Source organism: Penicillium canariense (genome assembly GCF_028826845.1).
Source record: "Penicillium canariense strain IBT 26290 chromosome Unknown utg000003l_segment0_segment0, whole genome shotgun sequence".
NCBI lineage: Eukaryota > Fungi > Ascomycota > Eurotiomycetes > Eurotiales > Aspergillaceae > Penicillium > Penicillium canariense.
Window position 1 is genome coordinate 1,790,608 of NW_026622730.1, and position 13,845 is coordinate 1,804,452.

Here is a 13,845-nt window from a genome sequence, read left to right on the forward strand (position 1 = left end):
CGCAGGCATCCCATTTACAGTACAGCACTCAGGCCCCAAATGACAAAGGTGCGCCGGCGGGGAACAACAGGTATAGTATGTCACTTAATTTGCGGCAGGGACAGTCTTCGCGGTCGACCGGACATGGCGGCCCAACTTCTCCAGCTCGCCAATGATACCGCCACCAGCCAGACTCCACTTCTCACCGACCCAGGTCTCATTCACCTCCTCGCGCAGCAAGCCGCTGCGGGCAAAGTACTCCAGGTAGCCGCGGGTCTCATCGCGAGTCAGGCCGCCGAGAGTCTGCAGCTCAAGCTGGGGCTCCTTGCCGGTAGTAGGCTTGAACAGGTCGAGGACGCGGGCGTCGGCACCGCTGTAAGCCTCGGGTGAGGGATAGTCGGGGGATGAAGGGCTGGTGCCGGCCTGGCGGGCGGCCAGCTGGTCCAGGGCGACCTCCAGGCTGTAGATGCTGGGGTTGTTGGAAGTGGAGGTGGCGTACAGAAGCATACCGCCGTTCTTCAACGAGGCCTGACCGTTCTGCAGGAGGGAGAGGAAGTGTTTGACGAAGACGAGGTCGTGTGCATGGACAGGGGTGAAGTCAGAGGCGCGGTAGGCGCTCTCCTTCATCCAGTGCGCGAGACCGTCGACGGCCACGAGCATCGGGGGACGAGGCTGGAAGTCCTTCTCCATGCCGGGGGCAGCGGCGGTGGCAGTCAACTCAGTCCACAGGGCTTGGAAGACTGGCCAGGCAACAGCAGCGTCCTGGAAGCCGAGCTTGGCCAGGTCCTCCAAGGTAGAGGAGGGCTTGAGGCCCTTCAGGGCCGGGTGTTGCTGCGAGACCTTAAGGCTGGAAAGGACCTCACGATTGGCCTCGACGGTGCGCATCAAGAGGGCGGACGTGGCATTGGGCTGAACGTATTGGGGCGGATTGGTGCCTTCGATCAGGGAGTACCCGGTGTCACCGGACACGAGCTCTCGAGCTGCAAGACGAAAATTTAGCAGATGCAAGGAATATCAATAAACATCGAAGACATAATTGCGGAACTTACCATCAGGAACTGTGACCACAACCCACTTCTTAAGGAAGCCCATGGCCATAGCCTGCAGCAGATGGACAGTCTTGCCAGAGCCCTTCAACCCCGTGATAATCTTCTTAACGACCTTGCCCTTCTCAGCAGCATCGCCCTCCCCAGAAATTTTCTCAAACAAACGACCCATCTCCAGCGTATCCCGTCGCAGGACGGTACCCGGCCGGCGGAATATCGACCAGCCCTGCTTGGGCTTGAACGCTTGCACGGCTCTCAATTGATCGAGCATGGGCACAGGCAGACCGAGCACAGCACCGCGCAGACGAGCATCAACCATAGTCTCCAAAGACAGGTCCTTCATGCCCTCAACCTCCAGGGCATTGGGGTTGCTCAGCACGATGCGCTTCCGCAAAGCCTTGCGCTCTCCGACGGCCGGGGGACGCGCGCGTTCGGTAGTCTTCTTCTTCTTTCGCCGCAGGGTCTGGCCTTGGCGGTACTTCACCGCCACGAGGGAGCCCTTCTTCTTGGTCGGGTTGGCATACTGGACGGCGGAGGAGTGGAAGGAGGCGGTCGAGATCCGGGGCGTAATGGACTGCGCAGGGAGAATTGCTCGCGGTGTTGGTGTTGTGCGAAGCCGCGAGAGGCAGCTCCAGCACCACGAGGAGGCCATTGGGTCACTCAAACACTGGCACGGCGGCCAGTGTGGTCAATTCGGGCGGAATTGGGAGTGAGTTGGGGTAGACGGCGATTGGGAGTCTACAGTAGAAGAACCCATAATAATTTGATGAATTCCTTCCGCCCGTTTGGGATGGCGGTGTATGGGTGCCTTAGTCACGGGCGGCAGAAAAGTAGAGGCTGTGATAGCCAACTTTTTTTTCCTTGCCGAGCAGCTTTATCTCCGCCGGTTTTTTTTTTGCTCTGAACAGGCACCTGCCAGTTATTTTGAGCTTGAATTTCTTTCACTATGGCAGACGTCGAAATGAGCAACTCTGCCGCTGATGCGGCTTCCAACAAGACTGAGAGACTGTACGAGATCTTCCTGCTGATATCAAGCCAAACATTTCAGAATGCAACTAACATAGACCACCCAATTTAGCCCCATCACTGTCTCCAAGCCCACTCCCTACACCTTCGACCTGGGCAATCTGATGGTCAACGATCCAAACCCGCTGGAGCTCCCGGAAGGCGAGCCCCTCAACGATTCCCTCAAGGCCATCGCCCGTGACGGCGCGCAATGCCTGCTGAACCAGCTCCTGACGACATGCAACATCACTTCATCTGCCCAGAACGGCGTGCTCCTCAACCTGCCCGCCCCCGCCACCGCCGTCCCGCGGCACAAGCCGCTGCCAACCCCCAAGGCTCCCACCAAGTGGGAGCTGTTCGCGCGCAAGAAGGGCATCGGCAAGTACAGCCAGAGGCCTGGCGTCGCCCTGGCCGACAAGGAGCGCCGCAAGAAGCTGGCGTACGATGAGGCTTCCGGCGAATGGGTGCCCCGGTGGGGCTACAAGGGCAAGAACAAGCCCGAGGACAACCAGTGGGCTGTTGAGGTTAAAGAGGAGGACTGGAAGAAGGAGGAGGAAGCTGCTGCGAAGGGTGGCTCGATCCGTGGAATCTCGAGGGCTGATCGCAAGGAGCGTATCAAGAGGAATGAGCGCAAGGAGCGGGCTAATGAGCGGCGGTCGAGGAAGCCTGGCAGTGGCTAGGTTTTTCTTCATGACCGACCAATTTTGCTGGGGCCTGTATAGTTCTAGATCCGTTTCTATTCTTCATTCTCGGGCGTTGGGGTTTGGAGTCGGGACTCATATCTTCGTTTACGACTGTCAGTTGCGAGACCATATCAAAAGCATTGTTTATACGACCTTCATCTTTCTTCATCTACATTTCCTGGATGACACCTTCGTATGTCAATCAGTATGGTGCGGAACCTAGTTAGACGAATCGATATCGCAAGAACCAAAAATGGTCTGTATTGAGCCGAAAATGCCATCCCACTGCCGCTAATATACAAATCCCCAAGAACGCCAGACACAAACCAATCGACACAAATCAAAAGAGACCAGTCAACGTCTTTTCAATAAAAACAGAGCACGAGAGACAAGGAGAGTGAGAGCCGTAGCAGGGAATCTGGAAGGAGCAGCAGCATGAGAAGCAGATGAATCAAATGGAGGGATGTTTGGGATGCTGCCACACAAGGCAGAGCACGCATGATGCGATGTAATAGGCAATAGGGGGATGAAATGGAAGCCACATTTTGCCGGAGTCAGAGTGTACGGTGCAAGGTCAAGATATACAACATATGGGAAAAGCGTAAAAGGAGGTAGGTAGTAATACGATGATGAAGAAAAACCGATTCCGGAGACGCCAGGATATGCACTGACGGATTCTTGGTCGGGGTCAAGCGGCGGGCGGTTCGTAGAGATAAAACAATGTCCAGTGGAGGGATCAGATGAGTAGGAGTGGGAATAAATGAGGGATATAGCGAGACGCCTGGATTTCATGATCGCCATCAATCAAAGGCTTCAATGCAAAGTCAAAGGCTGGTCAAATTCTCTCCCGGCCCTGCGAATCCTCACAGACAGATACAAAATCGGTCCAGCCGTGTAGAAAGGAGCCCAATATGGATGTGCTCCAAGCAATTCCAAAAGGGCGATGCAAGTAGTCCGTGAGTTTCTCTAAGGAGAAAACTTCCAAGCAAGCCTGTAGCTATTTTTGGGGACACCGAATTCTAGATCTTGATAGGCGATAAAGGGGGACCAAGTTCCGGAAGCTGTGATATGCTTCGATTGTGTGCGGTCTCGATGTTCTTCGGCTTAGCCTTCCGGCCACGAGATGTCTCTGGGCGAGGCTTTTCTTCCTCAGATCGAGAGCTGGAGCTGGATGAGACAGCCCGTTCGTGGCTGGAGGAAGGCTTGTATACTTCAGCCGTAGGCCTGGATTCCTTCTCTTCGGCAAGCTTCTTCTCCAGCTCATCCATCTCCTTCTCCTTCTGGACATACTCCTTCTCGGTCCAGCAACCCTGCCAGCAGTTTTTCCAGTCGCAAACCAAGAACTGGAAGCAGAACGCATCGATTTTCATGCAAGGCTGGAAGCAGATACAAAGATTGCGGTAATCCATCTTGTTCTGGTCCACGTACGAGTGAAGAAGGTTGAGGTGGCAGGTGATGGCAAAGAGCAGGTAGTAATTGTACGGCGGAAGCTTGGACAGCTCATCCTTGAGCAGCTGCGGGGCAGTGGTGGCGCCCTCGCATTTCTCGGCGATCATATCTTGTGTCGCCTTTGGGAAGAGTTCATCCGGCAACTCACGAAGCCAAGCCTTGAACAAAGACCCAATTGTGTTGATGTCGTAAAGATCCGGTACATCGAAGAGACTGACGTCTAGTTGTGAGTCGAACCGCCTCTGCCAATGTTTGACCTCGCGGCCGCTACCTGGTACTCGGTAGAGACCTTCCTCCTCACAGCCCTTAAAGTTGAGGTAGTCAATGCAACGGTACGGAAGAGCGGGCATCCAAAACTCGGTCTTGTCTCTACAAGCATCCAGCTTCTTCGCAATGCGGGTCTTCCTAGCCTGCTCGATGAGCGGGAGGTTGATCACTGAGCACACATAGTTATCATCGTTGATCAGCTCTCGCTCATTCGTGCTGCCACTCCTAGTGATCTTGCCGAAGAAGCCCTTTCCTGCCTTGCCAAGACGGTCTGCCGCGCCGCTCGAGGACTGCTTAAGATTATTGAAGATTGCAGCCGATGCGCCGGAGACCTGGCTCAAGGAGCCAGATGTCACCATAGAGCCACCTTGGCTCCTTTCTTTTCTGAGAGAAGCGGTATCCGCGTGCCGTGGGGGGGATGCAGTCCTCTCTGAACAGGGCGTTCGGGACGTTCGGGACGTTCAGGGCGAGTGGTAGCAGAGCGCGGTGCGCTCGGCACCTCTGCTGCGTTGAACTCTTCCAGCTTCGCCAGACCGGTAGACGGCCGTCGACCCGCTGCTCGGTTCCCTGACGACTCATCCACCCGAATGGATCGCGATCGGGTCAAAAGATTTGCAAATCTTGGCTTGCTCTTCTTCAAAGGGGCGTAATCCAATTCGGTGTTGGTTTTTCTGGGTCCAGTTTGTTGCGTCCTGTCACCAGCAGTATCTCCGTCTAAGGTGATATGGTGTTAATCCAAAATTTCTTGAATAAAAATAAACAACTCAATGGAGACGAATACTCACTCTTTTCGCTCTCGCCTGCCCTAGCGAGGGCGCCAGGCAAGTCTGGAGTCGACTCATGAAACTTGGGTGCCATCTTCCGATCTCTCGAGCTGCCTCGGCTTTTGGGCGGTTCGGTCGAGTTCCCCGAGCTGTCTGATCGTTGTGTTCGATGGGACGGCTTGGGTGCCTTCAGAGTGCCAAAAAATGACTTGGACGCATCGCGCGCGTGCGAGGTCTTCCCTGAGTCCTTGGAGGAGGGGAAATATTGAGGGATAGCCGTCAGACCGGGTGTGGAGGGCTCCGCAGTGGGTTCGACGGTCGAAAGGCCAGGAGACTTTGGTGGAATCGTGGGGCTATTGGCCTTGCTGCTGGAGTCCTGGGTGACGGGACGAATAGTCGCGCCCTTGAGGAATGGAGAGCTCGAGGTGGACTTGGGCGAGCGCGGCGTCAAGGGGCTAGGTCCATCGGAACTCTGGCCACCTGGGGAGAGAGGGGATGAGATCTTGCCATCGCTGGAGTCCACTTTGAGCGATTTGAGGTCGAGATTGGGCACGTTAGATTTGCGGGACGGCATGTTGGGCGACAATCGAGGGAACCGGGTCTCAATGGTGGTTGTACGATGTGCCGAGGAGAGGAAGAATAGCGCAAGCCCGTTGTGTCCCACAGGTGCGATATGGTCCAGCTATTTTTGTCTGCTGCGAGAGAGTCGATATTAACATGGGCGACCAGGCGACCAGGCGACCAGGCGACCAGGATTGCGGCTGAGGCGTACCTGGTGATCTCAGTGTCGACCACCTGTGATCTGACAGTTTGATCTTCAGTGTGAACGGGTCACTATCGCCGGATATCGGTAAATGGTTTGGCTATGTTCAAATGGAGACGATCGTTTCGTCGAATAATGGTCGGGGGGAGGAGAGACTATCGGTAGGGAGGAATCTGGAGGAAACAAAGATATACAATCAGTCCAAGCATTCACCAATAAGTCAGGACCGCCCGCTAGGTCTAAAAAAGAACCAGTGACACCGTATGACCCGATGGCTGATGCAGGGGACGACGGCGCTCAAAGCAGTGCCGTGATGTCTTTATGGACAAAGCCAGGCACTGATTCACCGACATAATGGGAGGGTTTGCGCCCGACAGGCAAAAACTCACCGAAAAGCCCTCATGATATGTCCTCACGGCACTTTCCTCTTTCTCTCTCTCTCTTTCTCTCTCTCTCGGCAAAAAATCAATCCGGGCGAGGCTGGGGAGAGGCAGAGGGTGAAGGTGTGAGTGTTGTGATTGCGAGGACCCAGTCGCTTTCCCCCTCTTTTCGGCGTCTCGAGGATTAGAGGATCGGCAGGGCAGGAGGCGACGTTTCAAGCGACCCACAAACTGGACTCGGACTCGACCGACCAGATAGTGTGTAGGATCCCAACGATCGAAATCGGTCCCGAAAAAGACCGTGGTGAACAAAGGGAGAGGAAGAATGGAGGGCCTTCCGTACAGAGAGTCCCCTAATGGCCTAATTGACTTAGCGCTGGCGTAGCGGCTGCGTTAGCCCGAGCACTGACTATGACCCGTCAGGACGAGCAGACAGTCAGCCACGCTAGCCTCTCCGGGGGATCGTAGCGGAGAAAGGAAAAGGCGGAAAAATGAGGTGAGAGTCGAGGCGGAGCAAGATGAAAGATGCACGCGAGCTGCGAAGTGTGGGATGCGATTTTGGGAAGTGCGAGGGTAACTGGCGAAACGAACATTCCTGGCGGGACGATTATGCAAGGTCCAAGTCACGACACTATATCAGTCGTTGAATGCTTCTTGGCCGGACGGAGGAGTCGGGTCATGCGATCGAAAAGGGGAAAAGACAGGTCGGTGGGGAAAGAGTGGAATTTCCACTTGGCGTGAATTATCTACTCCATACTCCGTAATCTCTCGACTACTGACTGTGTGTACTCCGTAATGTGTACTACTATCTGATAGCATGTCGTCCCAAGGATTAACATCTCATGGGTGACCGAATGGGCCGTGACGGTGGGTTCGCATCATATCTCTCGTTCTCTCTCACGCGATGAGCCATGATCTCATGTGTCAATCACTGCCGCCGTTCCATGGACACGCCTGCGGAGGCGAGCCATGGGGTTGATCCGGATCATCCTTTTTTTAGGTCCAGGTACACTCGACGCTAGAGCTATCCCGTCGGATTTCTCGGGAACTCGATGGGATTGGCAATAGGCTGACTAGACCACCCTCCAGCTACCCAGCTGGTTCCTGACTAGACCTATGTCAAACTCAGCCGAGGGGTGATTTAGGTGGATGTATACCAACCTCTCCGTACTCGACCCAGTCGCGCCGCACGATCGGGAGCCTCCCCACCAGCAACAGTTGGAGCCATTGGGTCGGGCAGGAAGAGCCACGGGCGGGATGATGTGCGTGCCTGACGTTGCAACGGTCAGCAGCACTGATTGGGTCGATCCGCCCGGCAGAAGTGGAGCCGTGCTGGCCGCTGGCAAATCCCACCAGTCTGTGCCTGTCGCACATTCCACGGTTGCGCTTGTCGCAGATGCTGCAGTGGTCGACCCAGACAGTTGCAAATCATGGGAGCCTCAATGGCACCGATGATAGCAATTATAGCAATTGCTGAGGGGACCCGGGTCGCTTCTTGTCACGGTCTGCATAAAAACATGCTCTATGCATACTGGGAAGTATAGCTCAGGGGCAGACAGTCACGCTACTCCGTACACTTCCACCGCTCAACTAAAATACTGTAGCTCGCAATACAAAGAGGTACAAGGATACAAATACCGGAGCAGTCGTCAGACAAAACGTGTCCGCGGCGCTTGCACCGGCCCCATCGCCTCCACTTTTATTCTTGCTTCTTGGGCTGCTAAAATACCCCTAGCTAGCCCGAGTTTCAGATTCTGTCCACTGGCAATGACGGCCTCCGTGGAGAAGCGCTTCCCACGCCCCCTCTCTTTCCATGGCTCGGATCCAGCCCTGATCCGGAGTGGGGTCGATTCTTTTAGAAACATTCAGTAACATCCAGAAATAATGCCCTCCATTAGCCGGCCTGGGTATCACCGTGTGTTCCGGCTAGCCCCCGGAGGTTTACTGAAGAGGTCTTCGGCTTGTCCGACGGATCTACTTACCAGTAGTTGAACATGGAAGACATGCGGTGTGCGCATCCCTGCGCCTCCATACGGTTTATATTTTATGGGGTTTTCTACAGTAAAGTAAATACGCGGCAGTCTACACCTAGTATTTACAATCCCTTATCAGGCACCTGCAGGACCGCCTTACCCATTTCCTTCCATGTGCTCAACCGAAATAAGCAAGGTGCAGCAGGATGATGGCGCAAAGACCCTTGTGGTGACAAAGCCATCTTTTGACTTCCGCACGTCAAATTTGAATGTACATACTGTACCAGAATAATGCAGCCGATCCGAGCCTTACTCTAGCCCGACCCGTGACCCGTCATGGTTTTCTACTCTTTTCTTGTTTCTAAAAAAAAATCATCGATGCTGCCTGGGTGGATAGAGCACCACAACCATGATTTTCTGTTTGGTTCTACCAATTCCTTCGACCACATTGGTGGCGGTCTGGCACCCACACGTCCTGGAGATCCCCGTTTTGTCTGAAACATGGCAGCAAATCCAAGAGTAGCGCCCGGGGGCACACGTGCACGGAGCAATCTGCAGTGCGACCGGGTGGGTGAATCCACCCACAGAACCATTGGAGTGGACAGAAAGCTAGACTACATTTGGCCATGTTTGAAACAACCGTCGCGTGCGTTGTTGCGGTACGTAGTCAAGCTGTACGAGGTATATAGATCTTATCGCTCTTTTTTATGGTCTTAATTGCTGGTTTGGAGGATGAGATTTGATGAGCCTGCAGCTTGTGTACCATTTTGAATATATGGACGTTGCATGGATGTGTTCGTCATACGCACTTGTCTAGATATTGGTCAATGGTGTTGCTCTACTTATATTTGGAACCTCGGCGTATAAATAAATATATCTCCAGTGGAAGGCTTCCGGAAATAGGCATAGGTAGTAGAAGATGGATTCTGAAAAAAGTTGTCCACCTTAAAGCAAGCAAATCAAAAATAACAGGCACTCCATATTTGTCAGACATTATATCCGGAATCCCAGGTACATGACTACATAACTATCATCAGTGGTAGTTTGACAATTTGAAACTATTGCCTACTCACCGCCACCACTGTATCTACTGCTCTGCCAGCGGGTACCTAACTCTGTACCCGCACATGCAGCACACCGCCCAAGCCACGTGACCACACATAACTACAAAAAACGCGATCGCTGAATCTTCCCAGGAAAAATCAGCCACAATTCGCTTCGCGGGAACCCCCGTTTAGTCCCGCGGCTTTGCACAGCCCAGTTTGGTGGCGCCCGCTGGTTCATCTAAGCTCAATGACAGCTATGATCTGAGCAACGTCTTGTCATTAATCCGCTAGCCTCATTTCCGGGCACATCCCGAACAAGCTTTTCCTGCCTTGAATTACTAACCCGCCCTATCACCCCTCGCGGTATCCAAAGGCCCAATCAAAGCCACCGCGTCATCACACAGACAATGGCTCTGGTATCAGGCCCAGGCAGGGCCGGAGGCACCTCGTCAGACCAGGAACTGCACATCTTAAAGCATGTTACTTACATCAAAAACCTGGACACTGTGCGTGCTCTTTTCTCACATTGATGAAGCTAGGTTATACGGTAGGGACCATGATTGACCGGTGATAATAGCGGAAAGAGGAGCTGGAGTACTGGCTCACCGAGCACTTACGGCTCAACGGTGTGTACTGGGGATTGACTGCGCTCCATCTGCTCGGTCATCCCGATGCTTTACCCCGTGAGGAAACCATTGATTTTGTGCTCTCCTGTCAGAAGGAAAATGGCGGGTTCGGAGCTGCCCCCGGCCACGACGCACACATGCTCTACACCGTCTCGGCGGTTCAGATCCTGGTCACCATTGATGCAGTGGATGAGCTGGAGAAGCGTGGCAGAGGGGGCAAGCAGAGAGTTGGCTCTTGTATGTTGCTTCCCGAGGTGTGGTCTATTGTTAGCAAACCTAACGGAATCTAGTCATCGCAAGCATGCAGAATAACGAAGACGGCTCCTTCATGGGAGATCAGTGGGGTGAAACCGATACCCGTTTCCTCTATGGTGCACTAAATGCACTGTCGCTCCTGGGCCTCCTAGACATGGTCGACCTCCCCAAAGCCGTCTCCTATGTCCAAAGTTGTGAAAACTTTGACGGGGCATACGGAGTAACTCCTGGCGCGGAGTCCCACTCAGGCCAAGTTTTCACCTGTGTTGGGGCTTTAGCCATCGCCGGGCGTTTGGATCTAGTGAACAGGGACCGACTGGGGGCCTGGCTCAGTGAGCGCCAGATCGACAAGGGTGGCTTCAACGGGCGTCCAGAGAAACTACCAGATGCATGTTATGCTTGGTGGGTTGGGTCTAGTCTGGCCATGATTGACCGCCTCCACTGGATAGATGGCAAGAAGCTTGCTTCCTTCGTGCTGCAATGCCAGGTTCGTGTTGACTCCAGCCGCCATCAATTTTAGTCTACTAACTTGATTCAGGATCCCGAAGCGGGCGGATTTGCTGATCGCCCTGGGAATATGGTTGATGTTTACCATACCCACTTTGGCATCGCAGGTCTGAGTCTGCTGGGGGTGGAAGGACTGCAAGAAGTAGATCCTATATAGTGAGTGATGCTTCTCGACCTCTGCTTGGCAACATTGCTTACCGATCCTCCAGCTGTATGCCCAAAGCTGTCATTGCACGATGCTTCGCAAGGTGAAGAAGAGTCCTTAACTGAAGTGTGCATTGTAATACTATCTACTCTTCTGTTCCTCCTGCAATCTAATAACCCATCGTTCTTTTCCTCCGTGGACTATGGGATACAAGGCAGGAGGAGAGCAATGTCCACTTTGACTTATTCCGCTTCATACCATCCCACAATGGCCTAAAGGCCGTTAAGACATCGTGGCACATACCAGATCAGCTCTTTTTCATTAAGCTGTTGAGATACTGAGATACCTAATGACATACAATTCAAACATGACTTGTTCGCTCCGTGCTGTTCGCTCCTTCTTCTGCGTAGTGTTCTTGCTTTCCCGTTGGGGGAGGAACGCGGTCGTTGTTGTCAAAGCGAAATGTTGATGACCACCGCACTCCTTTCCCCCTCCCCATCACCATCACTCCTCCGTCCCGTCTCTATCGCTCCTTCAGCAGTTTCCTCGGCTTTGAAATTTGCCCACGGCGTTTGGTTCTACATTTGATCTCTGCATGCTGCTTCCTTCTCGATTTGTCCCGCCAGTTCCCTCGCAATTGGAGAAATGAATGCTACGGGACTACAATGCATCATCTGCCCTGGGCAGCCTGCCTTCAGCGATGTGTCCCATCTCTTGACCCACGTTGCATCCAAGGCCCATCTGTCTCATTACTTCAAGCTCCAAGTCCGCAGCCACCAGGAAGCTGATGCTGCTGGACTTCTCCAGACGTACAACGATTGGTTCAATGCCAACAACCTCGCCCAGTTACTTTCCGACCGAATCTCGTCCAAAGATGACCGGAAGAAAAAGAGGAACTCGTCCCGAAAGGCTACAGTCGATTTCACTGTCCAACGCATCCCGCGAGCATCTGTCTCAGAAGATCTCGTGGACCCTGCCGCTGACTTGAATGCCGTCCTTCACGGCTTTCTAGATCCTCGCCTGGAAGATTCCTACCAAGATGTGAAGTATGAATCGGAGACGGAAGATGCGACATTCATCTCATGCTATGACACTCCGGCCACATCCACGGCTATTGATGCTCTTCCCATCCCGAAATCAGACTTCGACGTTCGCTCAGCTCATTCGACTGGTAAGACTGAGATGACTAGTTGGCGTGACCAGACCGTGGTTGGCTCTGGCCAGAATGCCAATGCCAATGTCGCCTTGCCTATAACCCCGAAGCCCACACGAACTCGCCAGAGACCAAGTGGCACTTGTCTGCATTTGGGTACCAATACATTGAACGCTTTTGTTGATGGTGAAGTGGACAAAGATCGGGCTGAGGAGATGGCGAGACTGAAGGGAGTTCTGTGGCCCGGAATGGACATTTTCGATTCGGCGACACAGCAGATGCGACGCAAGCGTAACCAAAAAAAGGACGGGAACGTTTTGAAGCAGATGGAAATGACTTCTCAGCTGGTGGAGCCCACGGAACTGATCTTCTCCCCCACAGGGATCCTCCGGAAGGAACGTGTGATTTCCGGCAACGTTGAAGATGATAGCCCGCTGAAAGGAGAGACTCCGATTCCGAAAAAGCGTCCTCCTCGCCCTAAGCGGGGAGTTCTACGACAGAATGATCCAAACGTTTTACGTGCCAAAGACAGAAAGCGTGTCAAAAAATGTGTCGCTCCAAGCCGCCATAAGAGTGAGGAAGCACCGGCTAGCCCTGGTTCGGCACTTATCTTGAATCGCAAGATCAACCTCGGAGTGGGAGATGACGGGGAAGACGACGAGCTGAGCTTGTCAATGCAAGCCTTTGGAAAGCGTCCCCGCAGCGGCTTCAGTATCTTTAACGACGAAGATAACCAAGACCAGCAGGCATTGATGCAGCATGGTGCAAACCCGCCGGCCTCTCCGGACACGCTGACCCCGACTCGACTCGTTCTAAACAACCAAGCAAACATTTCGCACAACCATGGACATAAATTTGACTCTTCACTGGACAAGGAAAACATCGAGCCCATTTTGAACTCTCGGGGCCGAATTGACCCTCCCATATGGGACTCAACATCCCCATTTCTGAAGAGAAGCGACTCTGACAATAGCGGGTTTGCGCCTCGCTACTTCTTCGATGAACATTCGCACGTTGGCCTTGGCATGAGCAATGACCAGGAGAAGTCTGGATATAGATCCAACCCCCTGCTTGCTCCTACCTCGAAGATGGCCATGTATGAGCATAACTCGTACGACAAAGACGTCACCTTGACCAACAGTGGCTGGACCGCGATGTCGCGAGCTATGTCGTCTGACGCGACCATCTCCGAGGAGGATCACAATGAACTCACTCGACTTTACCTGAGCGCCACTGCAGCGGACTAGATAGCTTTCAGATCACAGAGCTTTCTGCGTTTGATATCATTTGTCGGTCTCCAAGCTATCTTGGCCGCTGAGTATCGTGCATATTGACTAGAGCAGGATTTGACAGGAGGTTTACGCTGGATGGGCCGGTATTCGTTTTCTTTGCAGCATCTTGATGGACTGTCTTTATTGGTTGATCTGGATTGTTATGGTGTTAAGGGGTCAAGGGGTGGCTTTGCATGGGCCTGGACCGCGGAATGGATATGGATTCTCACTCGCACGGACAGTCAACCGTGTTGTATGTAACATGATTAGTCCTTTATGAATACTCTTTCTATGAACCGACCTTCATTCTTCAATCATAAAGCTACCAGACAGAAGCTACACTCCTCATACATAGGAAGCCTGGTTATCGAGCAGGGCGGCCGATAAGAGGCTGAGTCAGCAACCAATTAACGCCCATCGCGTCTCCTACGCGTCAAACCCCGGCCATTGCGGAGTTCGGTGTCAACCAACAGACAGAACTGGCGCATCAGGGCCCCTGTGGTCTTTTTCTACTTTGATTTGAGTGGTGCTCT

At 53.4% G+C, this 13,845-nt stretch overlaps 5 protein-coding genes across 5 annotated transcripts; 3 read left to right on the plus strand and 2 right to left on the minus strand.

Annotated features, from left to right (window-relative positions):
- Nucleotides 1-84: 84 nt before the first annotated feature.
- On the minus strand, nucleotides 85-1,677 carry N7482_005484 (mitochondrial 37S ribosomal protein mS29; the record flags this gene model as incomplete). The annotated part of the gene is made up of 2 exons (XM_056687609.1): nucleotides 85-959; nucleotides 1,029-1,677. The coding sequence occupies 2 exons, from the start codon at nucleotides 1,675-1,677 to the stop codon at nucleotides 85-87; spliced, it is 1,524 nt and encodes a 507-aa protein (XP_056543164.1).
- A 294-nt stretch (nucleotides 1,678-1,971) lies between these two features.
- On the plus strand, nucleotides 1,972-2,710 carry N7482_005485 (ribosome biogenesis protein RRS1; the record flags this gene model as incomplete). Its single annotated transcript, XM_056687610.1, has 2 exons — nucleotides 1,972-2,033; nucleotides 2,104-2,710. The coding sequence occupies 2 exons, from the start codon at nucleotides 1,972-1,974 to the stop codon at nucleotides 2,708-2,710; spliced, it is 669 nt and encodes a 222-aa protein (XP_056543165.1).
- Nucleotides 2,711-3,732: 1,022 nt separating this feature from the next.
- N7482_005486 (uncharacterized protein) lies at nucleotides 3,733-5,767 on the minus strand (the record flags this gene model as incomplete). The annotated part of the gene is made up of 3 exons (XM_056687611.1): nucleotides 3,733-4,761; nucleotides 4,866-5,143; nucleotides 5,215-5,767. The coding sequence occupies 3 exons, from the start codon at nucleotides 5,765-5,767 to the stop codon at nucleotides 3,733-3,735; spliced, it is 1,860 nt and encodes a 619-aa protein (XP_056543166.1).
- Nucleotides 5,768-9,762: 3,995 nt separating this feature from the next.
- Nucleotides 9,763-10,995, plus strand: N7482_005487 (Rab geranylgeranyltransferase subunit beta BET2; the record flags this gene model as incomplete). Its single annotated transcript, XM_056687612.1, has 5 exons — nucleotides 9,763-9,861; nucleotides 9,933-10,218; nucleotides 10,272-10,723; nucleotides 10,775-10,899; nucleotides 10,953-10,995. The coding sequence occupies 5 exons, from the start codon at nucleotides 9,763-9,765 to the stop codon at nucleotides 10,993-10,995; spliced, it is 1,005 nt and encodes a 334-aa protein (XP_056543167.1).
- A 538-nt stretch (nucleotides 10,996-11,533) lies between these two features.
- On the plus strand, nucleotides 11,534-13,288 carry N7482_005488 (uncharacterized protein; the record flags this gene model as incomplete). Its single annotated transcript, XM_056687613.1, has 1 exon — nucleotides 11,534-13,288. The coding sequence occupies one exon, from the start codon at nucleotides 11,534-11,536 to the stop codon at nucleotides 13,286-13,288; it is 1,755 nt and encodes a 584-aa protein (XP_056543168.1).
- Nucleotides 13,289-13,845: the final 557 nt, after the last annotated feature.